An 18,494-nucleotide genomic window follows, 5' to 3' on the forward strand; every position below is an offset into this window, starting at 1 on the left:
GGGGCCAGTTAAGGCCTGAGGGACGCGTTTATCCAGCCCATGGCGCCCCCTGCTGCCGCCCGTGGCCACCCGCTCTTAGCAGTGCAGCGCAGTGTGGGGACGTTTTCTAGTGCACATTCAGGTTGGATGAGGCCCATGCACATGTGCACAAGCTATTTCCGGTGCTCCTCCAACCCGGAAGTGTACCGGAAATAGCGTATGTACAGGTGCACACTCCCCCGCCCTCCGTGCGATCGTTGCTTGAGACACCAGCCCTAGGCAAGGAAAGCTTGGAGACCCCTGATGTGGAGAAAGGGGAGAGAGAAATGTGTCGTTTACACTCTCATAACACTGATATGAGATCCACACTATGCAGACCTTTCAATAACTAAAGTCTAAAGGGCTGTTACATGGAGGGTGGAGAAAGCTTGTTTTCTCCTGTTCCAGAGGCCTTTAGGCCCTGAAGCAGTGACTCTCCTTCCTTGAAGGTTTTTAAGCAGTGCTTGGATGGCCATCGGCCATGGATCATCTAGTTGAGATTCTTGCATTGCAGGGGCGCATTTAAAGCACGTGACTTCCCCCAAAATGATTCGTGCCATTGTGGCTCCCCTCTCAGACCTACAATCCCCAGAATCCTGAACAAACTACAATTCCCAGGATCATCTGGAAGAAGACATCTGGTTTTTAAAACAGGGATGGAGAACCTGCAGTTTGCTCACCCCCCATTTCCTAGGAACCAGGAATGGGAAGCTCAAGTGTTTCTAACAGTATGGTTACAGGGAGCAGCGCGTATAAAATATTGAATGTAATAATAACTCTATTACATTGTATTACAAGGTAATTGTATCAGATTATGGGAATGTTAATGAGGGAGGGGGGAAAGAGAGATTGTGGAATCCTGGTGGTGAGTGATGATTGGATGAGGATTTGAAAGGGAGTTTAAATGCGAGGCAGTTGAGAGTCAGTTGAGAGCAATGGGTTCTGGAGTGGGTGGTTGGGCAACTAACTATTCAGTTTAGGATCAGTAGTCTAGTCGTCATTTTTGTAAAAAGCAGCGTATAAGATAAAGAGAATTTGAGGCCATAAGCTCAGGTACACACATCATCCTACAATCATTTAGTGAATCATCCATACAGCCTCCTTTAGCGAGGGTGCAGTACCTAGGATCTGGACCAAACATTGATATTTTTCGTTCTTTTCTAAATTCATAGGTTTATGTTCTGGTTCTAATGATGTAATAGGGGTGGGGGCTCTGTAAATACTGGGGGCTGCCACAAACTCCTTTTCTTCTTTAAAAAATATATAATTTCCCCTTGTTTTCAAAAGCACATGCATTGTCTCTTTCTTCACATTCTTCAGTTATATTTGTTGTGAGACACTGGTGTTATATGCAGTGTAGGGCTGGGAAGAAAAGAGGGGACCAGCATTCAGATTTAAGAGGCATTTCTGCACCTGGAGGACATGCTACCATCTTCATGCAAAGAGCAAACGGGGCCTTCAATGACTGTGAATTGCTACTTGCCATCTTATGCAACACAATCATTTATAAAGTACCGTACTCTAGTGTACAAGAAAACCGACTGATATGTTATATTATGTTGTAATATAGCAATCATCACATTATCACAAAAATTGCTAAAATGCAAATCAGATGTTAAACTGGGCCTTCCAGACAACCCAATGAACATCTTCACTTGTCTGTCTCTCAGATTTGTAATCCCCTTTAACTATTTAGCTCATGCAAGTAGTCAACTCTTTCAGCTAACTAGTCTTTTACCCTAGACGTTTTCTCTCTCCCTTCAGTTCCTATTTCTCTCAGGTACCAGGGCAAAAAACTTTAAGAATATATTATCCCCAGTGGCGATATTGAAGGCATGCCTGGTGGTGCCGCATCGCCAAGAGCAGACCTCTTTAAATATAATTTCCACCCCCAAAACAGCCACAGTAATATTTATTGGGTCTTTTAGAATGGGTCTACCTTCCTGGAAGTTCTGGGTCCACAGCTGGGCTTGTTTTTCTTGTTGTTTTGTTTCAATGCTAATTAAAGGGGAGGAATAAGAATTAGAAAATGAATAAGAGCTATAGTGAATTCAAAAGATTTTGATCAATGGTAGTTCTCAGGTATCAACATCTTTAGCAGAACTGCCCACATTTTCAGATATTTGTTTGCAATCATTGAGACCATAAACTTGCTTTTCCAAGGGGTACTAAATTGCACATCGCAGAAAATGTCTATGAATATTATTGGGACAAAAGTGCAGACACATAGCTCAACAAAGAAAAAGGGAGACAGAATGTAAGATTAGAGAGGTACACAGAAAGTGTGCGTTTTCAGGAAATGTATTGTGTGTTTTAATGGATATTAGGATTCTAATGAAAGTTATTGATCAGTAATAAAGAAAAAAGGAAAATATTTGATAACTTGCTAGATGAAAATGGGAATTAGCCCCAAAGATTCACAATAGTATTTTAACTATGGTACTATTCTGTTCTACATCATGTACTGAATAATTGCTCCCTAGACCTATGGAGATATTCCTTAGTTCAGAGCAGTATCTATTTCTTCTTCTTTGCTATTAGAGGTGAGAAAGACCTGCAGTGATAGATTAGGCAGGTCTTTCTGTGGGCTACTCTTTGATGGTTTCAGTTAAAAAGGACTTCTGACATTCTTTAACTACACAAGGGAGAAGGGCAGTTTTATGCCCAGACAATGCAACTCCTAAGGGAATCAAGACTAAAGTTAACTGCTTCATGATGGCCTGATCTGCTCAAGGAGCTCCCACTGGCTCTTCAAGCTACAAAATTGAAGAGGTTAGTCAGTTGTGCCCCTGCACAGAGGAGCAGGAAAAATACCATTGGAGATAATTCTCTGCATAAATGATCTAAGCAGAGAGGGACAGCACCTGATCCCCCAAACCCCCATTGCTGGATCATTGTTGCTGCCCATAACCCTTAGCAAGTTCCCAAGAGAAAGGAGATGTATCAGCTTGGGCTGCTCACTCTTTTAAACTCCCTGTTCATTAACTCCACCCAACCTCATTAATCAAAGCTGGAATAAAATGAGCCCTAGAGAATGCAGAGTTTCCCCCTCTGTTTCCAAGCTGCTTTAATTACATTCTCAGTGGGAGGGTTTCTTACACACACAGGCTCACTACTGGCCCACTGCCTTACAGGGATTTGGAGACACTGGCCACAGAGCCTCAGGTCACGACCTGGCCAGAGTAAAATAGACATCTTGACCTCTTTTTTGTGTCCACTTGACAAGTACATGTGCGTTTTCATAGCTCTGAAGTACCCAAGATGACAGAGAAAAGAGAGTCAATTAGTTGTTTCATCTATTCTCATTCAGTGCATTTTGGAGACCTCACTTCAGTACAAAGCAGCAGAACCCAATAGCAACCCAACAAAGCCAGATGGTACCAATTCATTTCTGACAACAGCTATTATATCAGCCCTGACTGCTGAGGTCTGTATTAACACAAACACAATTAATGATATGCAATTACTGCTTTTCCAGATTGCAAGGAGTCACTAATAGGAATAGATGCTTATTTATATGTGGTAAGGGGTGTTAAAAGTGACGGATAACCTCTGTTCAACTTAAGGCAGAGGTGGGGAACCTGCGGCCCTGCAAATGTTGTTGGACTCAAGCTCCCATCAGTCCAAGGCAGCATGGCCAATGGTCAGAAATGATGGGATTGTAGTCCAGCTACATATGCTGCAGTCATAGGTTTCCCACCACTAAGTTAAAGGGTGTGCAAGCTCTTGAGATTCATAATCTTCTCCAGACTAAACTGTCTGAAATTCTAAATTTGAACTTGAATAAAGTTCAAAACTATGTAAGGTCACACACCCACACCATACATTTAAAGCACATGGCTTATCCCATATAATCCTGGGAATTGCAATTAAAGGGGCTGAAAACTGTAGCTTTGTAAGGGGTAAACTACAGTTCCCAGGATTCTTTTACAAAAGTCATGTGCTTTAAATGCATGGTGTAGATGTGACGTAAGAATTTTACATTTTCTGAAACTAGGATGGTAACTATGTTTTATAGCAACTTAGTACATTCTTCAAATGTGGTCATGGAAATCTTCTTCAGTCCAATAAATTTGGCAGGGATTTCCACCAGAGAGAAAATTACACAGAAAATTAATTATGTTACTCTTTTGTATTTATGTAATATTTTCTAAATATACTGTTGGGCCTCAGGAGTCTGCTCCAGGTGTTTGGTGCAAAGATACAGGTAAGCTGATTTTCAGCACAGGAGGGATGTGGTCAGGACCAGTTCAAAAGTACACAAATCAGGATCCAAGGAGCCATCTGCACTGCTATTCCCACTGGCCTGGAAAATTGCCAGACTAAAAAGCAGCTTCTGAGGCCCAAGTTTTGTAATAAATTGCTGTTCCAAATTAGTCTACTGTATTCAGGCTGATGGGTACTGCAGCCTAGATGGTGCCCTTGATCCCCCATATTTGGCAAGGCACCAGTGGTAATATAATAATAACAATAATAACAATAATAATAATAATAATTTTTATTTATACCCCGCCCTCCCCAGCCAAGGCCGGGCTCAGGGCGGCTAACAAGCAATAATAAAAACAAGTTGAATGATTACAACTTAAAAACAAAATTAAAATACAACATTAAAATATTGAAACATAAAAATATTAACATGTAGCCTCATCGCAGGAGGAGAAAGGAAAAGAAAAAAGAGAGGGAGGGAATCAAATTGGCTCCAAACCAAAGGCCAGCCGGAACAACTCTGTCTTACAGGCGCTGCGGAAAGAAATCAGATCTTGCAGGTTCTGGTCTCATGAGGCAGAGCGTTCCACCAGGCCGGAGCCAGAGTTGAAAAGGCCCTGGCTCTGGTTGAAGCTAATCTAACTTCTTTAGGGCCCGGGACCACTAGGGGTGTTGCTATTTATGGACCTTGAGGCTCTCCGTGGGGCATACCGGGAGAGGTGGTCCCGTAGGTACAAGGGTCCTAGGCCGTGAAGGGCTTTAAAGGTCAAAACCAGCACCTTAAATCTGACCCTGTACTTCACCGGGAGCCAGTGCAGCTGGAAAAGCACTGGGTGAATATGCTCCCATGGCAGAGACCCCGTGAGGAGCCTCGCTGCAGCATTCTGCACCCGCTGAAGTTTCTGGGACAGCTTCAAGGGCAGCCCCGCGTAGAGCGAATTACAGTAGTCAAGCCTGGAGGTGACCGTCGCATGGATCACTGTGGCCAGGTCGGGGCGGGAAAGGTAAGGGACCAACTGGTACAGGACATCAAGACACCAGAGCCTGGTTTATGAATGCACCCCTCCTGCCCTTCCCTTACAATAAATACATTTGTTCCATAGGCTCTGGCAAGACATTCTACAACCATGAAGTGGTATGAAGGAAATAGTTTCCTAAATTTCATGGATTATGCACCAAGCTGCTCTCCAGGCTCAAAACCAGAAGGGATTTGAGGTGTGAGAAGATAGCAGTTCAAGAATTACTTTGGGCCAAACTACACGTGATGTGAGAAATCAGTGTTTAGGTGCCTAACAGTTTTTTAAAAAACTTAAAAGCAACCATATGAACAAACTGGATTAAGGTAGTGGTGCTGTCAGTCTGTGCTATTTTTTTAATTACACACTCCACAGGGAAGAAAATATACCTTTGTTGTTTCTGTCTTTTTTACCCAGCAAGACCATTATAGCAATCTCAAAGGGTGATATTGGGCAATATATTTTTATTTATTACTTACTTGGAGAAATAAGTAAGGGAGGCAAAGACTACACATTCTCAGTCCTGTGGCCCGAAGCCATACCCAGTTACTTTTAAGCTTTGCTTTTTTAAAAACAAGTATTTGGAGGTCTGAAAATAGATATCCCACATCATGTGTACTTTGGCCCCAGCTTGCTGTAAATCAGTAGTAAAAATCAGATAAACCCTCACAAAATGTGTGGGCCTTCCCTCCACCACTCTCTGAAAAAAAGGAAGGAAACTTAATTTGAGGTCCCCTTTGGCCTATGCTGCATTCAGATATTTCACTTCTGAATGCTTTAAACTAGAAAGGGCAAGAAAGAGAAGCTAAGAGCTGCTAGCTTCTATTTTTATATAGCAGTACTTTGAATTTCTCAATAAATCTTCTTTTCACAGGGTTTCCCTGCCAGTGGACAAGGTAGGCACAAGGTTACCAGAAGCAGAAAAATATGCAATCAAATGCATACAAATCCCTCATTGAGGGGATCAATAGGCCAGCAGGCAGGCGGGCACGAAGCCAAGCTAGCTCTCCTTCAGAAAAGAGAAAATAGAAGAAAATACTGTTTTAGGCTGCAATCCTATAGACACTTACTTGGAAGTAAGCGCTACTGAACTCAGTGGAACTTACTTGTGAGCAGACATGTATTGGATTGCAGTGTATGTTTCAAAATGAGCTGCTCCCAGATTTCTTCTATTTTCCTGAGAAGTGGGTTAAAGCTATAATTGGTAAGTAGGAAGTGAGGAAGGCTGCAGTCTTCCCTGTCTGCAAACTCCATATACTGCAACAAATTAGCACTGCGGTCAAAGGATGCCTGCATTTCAGAGCAATTACTATGCAAGATTGTAGCTGTTCTGTCTCAGGTGTGAAAAGTTAAAATATGCAAATACTTCTCCATCCCCTGGTCAGTTATATTTCTGATTTTGAAACTTCTTATTTTTATGAATACATTCTGAGCATATGATCTGTTCCATGCATTCCTACATCCAAATGTAGATCAGTAGGAGGAATTGTCTGCATGATTTGATTAGAAAGGGAGATGGGATTTGCATAAATAAATAAATAAATGTCCCCCCTCCCCTTTCACGGTTCAAGGCACCCAGCCACGACCTCTTTCAAAATACTCTATTGCATTCCGCCTGCCCAGTTTAGTTTTATGTCCCTTTCCCTACCCCTCAACATCTCTACACTGGTACAAAATCACCTTGCTTGCTTTCAGAGGAGAATATATTAATCAGAGATTCTCCATTTCTCACTGAACCTGCCTCAACAATTCTTAGTTCTCAGGAGTAATCTTCTGCCATCTCCTTCTACCAGCAATTATAAAGATCTGATCACAAGCTAAAGTGATCATAATTTGCATTGGGGTAATACATTTAAGTGCTTACCATATTTTGTTACATATAAGTAAACTTTATGTTTGTCAAGCACAGGCAAGGTTTTCTTGATTCATTTGAGATTTTGCACTGATCTAAGGAATGGTGAGTGAGAAATATGGCAAAACCTTAGGAAGCTCCAGAGGGACACAGTTCAACGCTTGAAAAACTGAGAAAATGTAAAGTTTTTCTACGGAACACTTCTGTTGTAGGAATGGCAGTGTCAGTGTGTGAGTTTGGCTCATGACAGTCCACCCAGCTCCAATATTATCATTATTACTACAGAGATCTTTTGTTACAGACACCACAGATCCCCTCATTACAATAACCCCACACACATCAAGCTAATGAGAGGCTATGTAATGGGAAAGCTGTGTGTGGCACCCTGCATGCCCATGTGTGTGTTCTGGGATGTGAAAGAGAATTACTCCACTATCTATAGCCCGCTTAGCACCTGCTCTTCTGTCCGTTGGGGCAGGCTGGCCTAAGGTGTTACTGAGACCTCTGGGAGAAGGCTCAGCTGGGGCTGCAGTTGGTAAAAGGGTCTGCAGAGAAGAGAAGCAAGAACCAGAATCTGTTACACTTAAGTATGACAACAGAGAACGATAAATTTGAAACAGATGCTCTTCAAATGAGCTGTCTGCCAACAAAGTGATTGCTGAGAGACTCTGGCCTCCATCAGGAGGAAGTCTCTGAGAGTCTATCCAAGTTTAACATAAGTTTATTATTATACAAACTATTCAAGTTGCAATCAGGACAGTTCTTTCCCTATTCTCTCCCAGAGGACCATAGTCATGGCAATTAAAAACAAGGAAAAAGCCTTCCAGGGAAAACCTTGGAATAGATCATATGACACCTAAATGGGAGCTGATGAACTGTAGCACTGCTTAACTTGATCTATCAGCCAGTTCAATACTGTTTTATTATAAAGAACTGTTTCTGTGTTGCCCAAGTTTGAAACACACAATCATAGTACTATTTGTTAGACCAGGAACTTGCTGAGCTCAAATATATTTTAGAAATTGAGACTATTTATACCTCTAACCATTCCTTCCTTACCAAACACTGTTCTAAACCCACAAACACGATCCCTTCTCCCCACTACCCAAAAACCTTTTGCAGTTCCTGGCAGCACTCTGCCCCTCAATTTGCAACACAGATTCTGTCTTTCAGAATCTGCAGAATGCCTTCATAACCACAATGATAGGAGGAAGATATGTGAGGCACTGAAAGGAAGGATAATTGCTGGCAAAATCCAGTGAGCCTGCTTCAGCAGGAGCAGAGCTATGAAAAAATATGGTACCTGCTGACCACAAGTCAATGAGGTTCTTCTGTCATGAATAAAGGAGAAAGTGATGGGGAGAATACAGTCATACCTCATGTTACGTCCGCTTCATGTTACATTCTTTCAGGTTACATCCCGCAGCGACCCGAAAGTACTGGAAAGGGTTACTTCCAGGTTTTGCCACTCGCGCATGCGCAGAAGCGCAAAATGACATCATGCACATGCACAGAAGCGGCAAATCGCAATCTGCGTGTGTACAGACGCACCACTGCGGGTTGTGCTCTTTTCATGTTGCGAACAGACCTCCGGAACGGATCCCGTTTGCAACCAGAGGTACTACTGTAATAAGGAAGTGGGAGCAACTGATGAGGCAGTATAGAAAGAATATGGGGTTCCCGGCTATGTCATGAGTCAATGGTGATTGCCACCCGCTGCCCTCTGCAGACAGTGGAGAGGTTCAGGCAGGTTATGAGGCAAAAATCCTGGCAATGTTCTCCAGTGGGGTCTGGGGAGCTCACTGCATCCCACTGTGCTGCTCAAGCCTGTGTCTGCCAACTTGAAAGGCAGAAAAGGTGCAACCTGTGAGTGTGTCCCTACCATGGACGAGCCTCCATCTATGGCATGATTTATGGTTGGTTCCTCCTTAATCTGGAATATTGGCGTTAATCAAGAGGCGCTTCTAGACCAACATATGACAATGGGCTGCAGTTAATCAGCTGCCGAAAGGACTCGGTTTTGCCCTTTGACAGTATTTGAATGTTTTTTTCCTGAAGCTTGAGAATCCTAACAACAGCCGGGAAAGGAAGGGGGAGGACAAAGGTGCTTGGTGCTTTCATATGGTTTTCAAATGGCCTACTTTTTTCTTGTCCTCCCCTGTAAAATGAAAGAGACTTGTGTAGCTGTGGCTGTTAACGTGGAAAAGAGGCGGCTTTTGATTTATGCTCAACAAGGAATTTAACAAGCTTTTATTATGCCCTCCCCCCTTGACCGAGGTTGAATGGACTTTATTTAAAATTATCTTTGGATTGGATCAGGAGTATGAGGGAACAATACAGAGCAAGAAGAATGAACAGCTGCCAAATAGATCTGGCAAGAAGCTGAATTTGAGAAAAGATTTTGTTTTTAACTGTGTGCTGAGGAAAAACTCCAGAGTGGAATTTTAATGACAGAGACTGGGCATGTACTCTGTGAGTTATTTATGGCTGCAGCTTATACGCTAGTTGGTAAAGAGTGGAAGGAATGGAATGTGACCTTGTCCCATCCAGATAACTACTGCAAAGAACTCAACAATGGAAGATAGCAATTAATGCTCCCAGCACACCAGGTCTGAAAAAACAATGTATATGAAGGACTACACACGTGAAATGGATTTTATATTTATAAGATGTAACAGAGGTGCTGTTTGTAAGGAGGAAAAAAATGTGGTCAGCTGCAAGAATGGACTAACGGCAAGTGAAGGTGTCAACTGGACATTAATTAAGAGATGATGCAGCTACCAGAGGAAATGATCGACATATGTTTGCAATAGGAGTGGGAACCTGATTTTAAGAAATTGTATCAAAGTAATTTGGTTTGATTTGTAATAATTTGGAAAATTACATACTGAAATATGTAAATGTTTACGACTTTTGAGATGAGCTGCACTCAAGATGAGCAGCACTGCCATGTGGGAACTAAACCCTACCACAATCACATCCATAATCACTAAAAGGAGCTATTTCCTTGCTCACTGTAACTCTGGATTTTTGCCAGAAGTGCTTGCAACAGATTTTGTCATCAACATCCTTCACAGAAGGCAGATAATAGGCCCCTGTGATGGCCTGGGAATCTGATTCAGAAGCTGAACCTGAGGAGTCCCAGCCTGCACAGGAGTCCCCGCCTCCAGGGCCGGCTGAGCCGGGGCAGGGGCTTGAATCTGAAGGGCCTGCACGTGTGCCGGGTCCTCAGGAGCAGACACCAGGTGTATCCACTCTGGCTCCGGAGGTGACTGAGGACCCATTGCCTGCAGGTGCGCCTCTCCCAGCCCTGTCAGGGGAAGGTGAAGCTGCCCCTGGGTCCAGTAACCCTCCAGCCTCTCCTGAGCTGCAGAGGCTCAGGGCAGAGGGAACTAAGTTCTCTCAGGAGGAGTGCTCGCCTTAAGGCCAGGAGAGGCGGGTCACCTGTGGCCAAGACCGCCCCGGCCTCAGAGGAGATAAAGGCCAGTCAGCCCAGTCCAAGGTTGCAGCAACGTCATTGGAAACCTGTTTCTGCCAGCACCCAGACCTGTTCTTCTGGAGTTCCTGACCACGCCCGGCTTCTTGCTTTGGACCCCGCTTCGCCCTTGGTGGACAGTCTCCAGACCCTCGACCCAGGACCGGACTCTGACCATGCCTCTCGGTAACTCCCCCCGGGTCCAGAACAGCCCCCAGTACCTGATAAGCCAACTAGTATCTCTTGATCAAGAAACTTTGAGTAGGACCTCTCACTAAACTACCAATTTGAAAAGGTTAAGTCTCAAGCCTGCACCCTTCTGTCCCTAAAAAACAAGTTTTCTTAAATTAATACAACATTAGATCCTGCTTTGCCCTTCAGGTATCGTCTGTCATGATATGTCTTCCCTGCTCATACTCTCTGCGGCACACTAATATGTAGTATTTTATTTATTAAAATGTTTTTTAATCCTCCCTCTCATTTAATTTATTAAATTTATGCTCAATCCTTACTCCCAAAGGTGCTGAGAGTAGCAAACAAACAATAAAACAATAAAAACATTTTAAAAACCATTCCAGTAAAGATAGAGACCACCAGAAGTACTCAAGATGGCCAACAACCACACACACACACACACACACACACACATACACATATCTCACAAAAAAGAGACAAACCAATAAAATATTAAACTAAGTTCAATCAATCATCATTAAAAGCTACAGAAAATATACTATTGCAACTGAGAACACAGGAGCACTCTGGGCATCTAATCCCTGTGTTAGGAGTGCTTGCAGGAGCCAGGCCCTGTGACTGGTAGGGCTTCGCAGGACTGGGGCTTTCCTAAGTTTGTTCTGAAGAGGCAAGGCGCAGCCGCACAGGTGAGGCCAATTGGTAACTCACAGCACCTGGTGGCAAGAGCCGGGAAGGGATATAAGGTCAGCATTTCCCTTTGGCTCTTTGCCACAGCAACATGCTTCCTGCCTTGCTGTGTTTGGCTTCTTGACTCCTTGCTTCCTGACCCTCGGACCCTTGGCTTCCGGACTCCCATTCCTGCTCCCACCCCGCCGTCTTGCCCCTGGTCCCAACATCCTCAGCCGGGACTTCGACTGCCCCGTAAACCAGACCTTGACACCCTGTGTAATATGTTTATGAAGGACCTTACCATAACACACATAGTTATACATGATATACAGGTCTATTCCAAAACTATTATCGCAGTGTAAATTCTATCCTTTAATAATGTGAGGTCCTAAACTATTAACTATTTGCACTGAAATCTTGACTAACATAGCAAAAAGAAACACAGAGCTCATTTGGCATTATGTGGCCACATTATGCAGCTGACACATAATGTCAGCCTCTTCTCTTGCCCTCTTTTGCAGCAAACCATATGTAGCAATTACATCCTAGCCGACAAAGTATGATTATGGTCTGTCCTACAAACCAAACTTGCAAAATATGGTTCAACTCCTTCAGAGCTCTGTCTTGGACAGTGGCTTGGTTGATATGACATGTAGTGCCAAATCATGGTTTTCTGTATTATGCAAAGAAAAGATAGCCAAAACATGCATTTATATAATGCCAAGCAAAGATTTAGTTTTGCATTCCATGTGATCAGAACTGCTATTCAACAGAGGGCTCTGAAGACTGAAGGAGCTGGAATTGTGTGCTGTTTTCATTTATAGACACATTGGCCTTTTACTTCAGCCTTTAGAGTTCTTTGTGTGAAAGAACTCTTAGAAAATTTGCAAGGCAGGTCTGGGAGCCCATAATTTAATCTGAAGTCAGGGCACCTTGTAAATGCAGCACACATTAAACATAGATTATGTGCACCAAACCCTGCAGGTCCTGCGGCAAGACTGTGCTCAGTTATGCTGCAACGCTGAGCTCCAGGGCTATTCAGTAACCTTTCATTTCAGTGGAATCATTCAAACCACTGCAGTGCAGAGAGGAACTCTCTAACCTATGCACTCTAGTCCAGAGAAAGATAGAATAAATGTGACTTGGCTGCAAGGTATTAAAATTAAATTCAAACAGCCAGGACAAGTGAAAACCATCCAGGACTTGACTGCAGTAGTAAAATGCTTCACATATTGAGGAAAGTTGAACCGTGAAACATGTCCTATGCATCCATTTTAGTTATTGATATAAGGAAACAGTATTTTAATACAAAAATATACCCTGTTAAAAAGCAGTACAAATATTTGATATAAAATATTTGAAGTTACACCAAAACACATAGTTTACGATTATCCATATGACTGAACTAGTATATCTATTTTCTGGGAACAATTCCATAACATAGCCAAATTTAGCTTGAATCTGTGATTCTGCTTACAAACCCAGCCACAGAAAATGCACATGGATAGTGAATTATGGTGCAACCTTTCATCACTCATGTAGATAGGGGATCACATTTTAGTGGATTCCTGCGCACATAAATTGAATCTAATTTAGGACAGAGACTTAACAGAAAGCATTCTGATAAAATGTTCTGTTATCTCAATGAAGACAACCCTGAAAGAAGATAATACTGACAGTCCAGTGTCACTAAACAAGTCATAAACCTGGCAGTTTTATGGGGAGTAATGGTTCCCTCTAGTGCTCTGATGCAGGATAGCATTTTACAATCAAGCTATATTCACCAAGATTGGGAAACTGTTTGGAACACATGTTCCATGATGATGCTACAATTTAGGAGCTTCCTACAAAGATATGGTACTGGGGATGCTTCATTTACAAATACAATACAATTTTAAAGATCAAAAGCAGAAAGGCTAACAAACAATCTGAAAATACCAGCTCCCTTCTACCAAGGAATGATGTGGAATTTATGTGTTAGAAGAAACACTATTTAAAAATAGGCTGGGAGATTGTGAGCTTGCTCTTGGCCAGAGGTCTAAACAGTTCCCTTGCAGAGGGCTCCCCTCCCCAATCACTCCATCCGTTTCAGCTATTCTCCTATCTCCCCTCCCTTCTCTCCCTCTGGTATCTCACTACTCATTAGGCCTAGGGCTCCAAATTGCCTAGTTCTGACACCGGGCATAGTATTAATACTCTACTCTAATTTATTAATTTTATCTTGTTATACCTGTTTTGCTGTATGATGTATTGAATATGGGCCCATGGCCGTAATAAACTATCTATCTATCTATCTACTTGGCCTCAATGGGATTAAGAGAGTAAATTGTAACTATAATAATGAAGCAGAAAGTATAGAAATGATATCACCATGTATGTGAAGAAACGCTGGTGCCAGCATACCTGACACATGAACAGATTTGCTGCCCTATAAAATATTTACAAAATGGAACTCCTGACAGAGACTTACCACAATTAGGAAAACGACAATATCCAATACAGAATTAATCCAGAACAGATTCAAAAACCACACAAATAAATTCTTGCTGCAAGCCTTGTCTGGTTCCCATTGCAGTGGCGGATCTTGGGGTCTCAAATTTCAGCGGTACCCTGTGCGACACCAAAATACTGCACCCACCCACCCCTCCTCTTGCTCTCATTCTAATAATAGTTGCAGCATCCTCTGTGATGCCCCCGAAGTTCCATGCCCAGTATGACTGAACACATTGCGCTCCCCTATATCCGCCTCTGAACATATAGCTAGGCAAAATTTGGCTGGGTGAATCCGAATCCAGATGCATCAGGGTAGTAATGAAGTGAGAATCCAGTCATGAGGAAAGAAAACAATAAATTCCACTATAGCACATATAGGAAACCACCATACTGTATGTTTGATTGTTCACCAAAAGCTATAGAACACTGAATGGCATTTGGAAGGGAAAGCTGAGTGACGACATTGGCTTGCTACAAGTCCCTAATAACTTATACTTAGTATGCTAGAAGGAGGCATAGCTAGCTGGCTTGTACAGTGAACACACAAGCACTCCTATTAGGAAGTAAAGCTATACTGCAACATTTTGTTGCAATTCCCACTTGTTTCTATTAATGGTAACTGAAACAGTGTCTGATTTGATGCATAGAGGGAACAGAAGGACTGGTAAAGGGAGCGTACAAAATATGTGGATTTCTTGCCATGTGAGGATTAATACTGCTAAAACTAGCACCTTTTGGGGGCTCCAAAGGACAATGACAATCAGCACACTTCACAGAGCAAAAACTACACCAGTGTTTCCCAACCTTTTTTGGGCAAAGGCACACTTGTTTCATGAAAAAAATCTCGAGGCACACCACCATGCCAGATGGGGAAAGGTCACTTTTTACTTATGTAAAAAAAAATAAAAAAATAGTAACAGCATAGAAGGTAATGGTTAGGCTAGCATCCCTCTTCCAAATATGCTAGGTTTTTATTTGCAGGGACTGTTCTACATGGGAAAGCATTCAGCACTGTCATTCTCCCATCTGCCATCTGAATTGGTACTATTCTGGGTCAACTTACTCTGCTGCATGTGTAGATGAAAATGGCACCAAGTGTGGGGGAGGGGGCAGAACAGGTTTCAGATACAGGATATTAAGCATACACGTACTTCAGATTGAACTGGTTGCTTGCTTTGCAAGTTTTCATTTCCCAAATGACTGCCTTGGCAAGCGCAATACCTACCAGGCTCAACGCCGGTCTCGTGCTGCCGCTTCCCGCGCTCTCAAGGACCCGGGAGGAGGAAGGCGTGAAGGGAATCCCGAAGGCGCGAAAACCTCGCGCATGCGCAGGCCTTCCGCCTGCGACAGCCCAGTAGGCCGGCCGAAGCGAGCGGCGATGGGATGTGGGAGGGAGCTCGCTCGCCGCCCCGCGTGTGCCTATGTGGGGCACATTATAGCCCCGTGACGTCAGCGCCACGCAGGCAGCCAGGCAGGCAGACGGCGAGAGCCCCGCGCTGGGCGGCCTCTCCTCGCCGCCGCCGCCCCGCCTCTCGCCGCCCAACTCGCCCGCCTCCCTCCAGGCAACATCTCGCGGCACACCAGGCAACGTCTCGCGGCACACTAGTGTGCCGTGGAACACCGGTTGGGAAACACTGAACTACACATACTCCCATCTCTTGGCATTTAACAGAAGACACTTGCAGAATTTTGCACTAACTGAAGCTCCTGAGACAGCTCATATTACTATCATCAAACCCTGAAATTTAGAAGCATCTATCTTTTCCAAAAGGGAAAAACAGTATGTGCAGTAGATGTAATTGACAGTTGTTCTAGAAACTATAGCAACCTGCTTACTGAAAACCAAGGCAAGGTCCAGGATGATATTGAAGCTGGTCACCCATCAATTATTAGCATTTTACACATACTAACTGCTACACCACATTTGCTCTCAGAAAATTGGATCCAGGCATAGCCCTGCTTAAACCAAGTGAAATCAATGATAATTAAGTAAATGGTGACTTACTTAAATCCCATTGATCTTAATAGGTCTACCCTATGTAGATGGCTACATCTGGATCTAACTCCCAGAGGCCTAGTGTGATGCAGTGGTTAGAATAAGGGTAGCCCACAAATCCCACCAGCTTCTAACACCCATGTTAGAATGCTGTACTTGGCACCAGGGAGGCCCAAGTTAAAATCTCTCAGCCATGAAGTCCACTGTGCCCTTGTCCAGTCACTCCTGGGCACTCTCTCTTTGCCTAAGCTCCCCAAGAGTTGTTACATGGATATTACCAGTGCTAGTGGTGAAGGACTCTTATCCACCCCTCTGAGCTCCATGCAAGGTAAATAGAATAATGTAGTTACAGATAGGTAGCCATTTTTCACCTTCTCACCCCTTGCTTTTTCCTGTAAGACCTATTGCAGTCGTTAAGAGTCGTCAACAGGCTCATCACAGCTATCTGCCAATCACCCATTCCCACCACCCTTCTGAGTAATACCCCTCCCCACCTTCTCACTATATAGAAGGATCTGGCAACTTCTGTTTCAGTGTATCTGAAGAAGTGTGCATGCACACGAAAGCTCATACCAAGAACTAACTTAGTTGGTCTTTAAGGTGCTACTGGAAGGAATTTTTTTTTGTTTAGAATAATGTAATAAGGGAATGAAAGCAGTAAGTGTGGAAACAGTACTTTGCTTGTCTCTAAATGGTACCTCCACCCTCAAATGCACTGCACTGAAGCAGCTTGTTTCAGGACAAACAAACAAAAAAAGATTATGTCCCTCAGTCAAACTTTCAATAGCCTGGTTTGCACACCACAGTAAGCCGACTATGTCTTCCAATGATTGCATAAATGTGCTGGAAGAGATCACACCATCTTTGATCATCCCTAGCCCTCTTAGCTTAGGTTTGGCTTAGTATGTAGTCCAAACCTGGTTTCATGGCTTACCTTTCTCCTCCTTAAATAGGAGTTGTAGCCAAGGTTCATTCTTGGCTACAGCTCATGGTTACCGAGGAGAAAGTCTAACCAGAAACCCGTTTGGGTCACACACTAAAAATACTGGGAAAGAGACACAAAGGAGGTACAATCTCCTACCCACATGTCCACAGACCAAAGTCTAAAATTGTCTCACTTACTATTCACCGCCCCAATCAGCATTGTCCACAAGCACGGCAAAACCAAATCATGGCTTTCGACAAATCAACACCATATGTTTAAAACATGGGGTTTCCTCCACCCCAAGAATTTTAGGAACTGCAGTTCATCTGTCCCAGAGCCACAATTCCCAGAATCCTTGACAAAGTAGAGTTCCCAGGATTCCTTGGGGGAAATCATATGCTTTAAACAGATGGTGGGGGTGTGACCAGCTACAGGGCATTTGATTGCTTGTTGGGAGGGACAGTGGTCCAATGAAGTAGTAGTCCAGGATACATATATCCTTTCCCCCCTGACAGGGACTCAACGCGGCTTACACAATCCCATTCCCTCACACATTTTTATGTTTACAACAACCTTGTGAGGTAGGTTAAGCAGAGAGGTCATAATTGGCTAAAGGTGACAGGTGCGTCTGTATAAATGAGGTACATGGGTATGGTGAGATCGAATGGCAAAAGAATCTTCTTGGTGTAGACAGAACTGTATACAGAAATCCCTGCCAACCAATTCTCATAAGGGAATGGATACATATACATATATATATATATGTATCCATTACATGGGACAAAAAGGACAGGTTGCCACGGTCTGTCTAAATTTGAGACTTTTAAGCAAATTATCATACAAACTGGTAGGGGATTTTTCTTAGAGGGGTTGTTCATTGGTAAGAAAAATGGAATAGGAGCTTGTAAGAAATTGGTTTTCAAACGTTTTGGAAGTTTGGACTTCTGGAACGGATTCTGTTCAACTTCCAAGGTATGACTGTATCTGACTTTTTGAAGATATCTTATGTTTAATGTTTGATGTTTTATCGTGTTTTTAATACTCTGTTGGGAGCTGCCAAGAGTGGCTAGATGAGCGAGGTACAAGTAATTATTATTATTACTGTATCATTATTCCACTTGCCCAGTTTTTCCTTTGTCCCATTGCTCACTACAAAATCTGAACAAACTTCAATCCTCAGAAGAAGGATTTAGGTCCCCCCCCCCCCTTTTGGGAAAAAAGGAAGGAAAACTTCCCAAGTAACTGTCTAGTTACAGTGGTACCTTGGTTCTCAAACGCCTTGGTTATCAAAAGCCAAAAATCCACAAGTGTTCCAGTTTTTGAATGTTTTTCAGAAGCCAAGCATCCGATACTGTTGTCAGCTATTGTTTCTGGGGCACCCGCACCAATCAGAAGCTGTGCCTTGGTTTTCAAACATTTCAGAAGTCAAACGGACTTCTGGAACAGATTTAAGTTTGGCGCTTTTGTTTTTGCTATTTATTTTGCGTTTTTGGTTTTTGAGGCTTTTTTGGTTAATTTGTTTTGTCACTGCATGGAACCCAGTTCGGCTACTGATTGTGTGACTGTGGAAATGGATAAAAGCCCACAACCAATGACTATCATCAGTGCATGTAAGATTTTTTTTTTAAAAAAAATATATCATCTACAAT

General features: G+C 43.1%; 1 protein-coding gene across 1 annotated transcript in view; it reads right to left on the reverse strand.

The window, feature by feature from the left end:
• Positions 1 to 18,494, reverse strand: part of ROBO3 (roundabout guidance receptor 3) — a 417,871-nt gene that overhangs the window by 397,920 nt on the left and 1,457 nt on the right. Inside the window, exon 2 of the mRNA XM_077919499.1 lies at positions 1,958 to 2,016. Within this exon, the coding sequence (XP_077775625.1) occupies positions 1,958 to 2,016 (59 nt within the window). The remainder of the gene's footprint in view (positions 1 to 1,957; positions 2,017 to 18,494) is intronic.

This window comes from Podarcis muralis, chromosome 15 (genome assembly GCF_964188315.1).
Source record: "Podarcis muralis chromosome 15, rPodMur119.hap1.1, whole genome shotgun sequence".
Lineage (NCBI taxonomy): Eukaryota > Metazoa > Chordata > Lepidosauria > Squamata > Lacertidae > Podarcis > Podarcis muralis.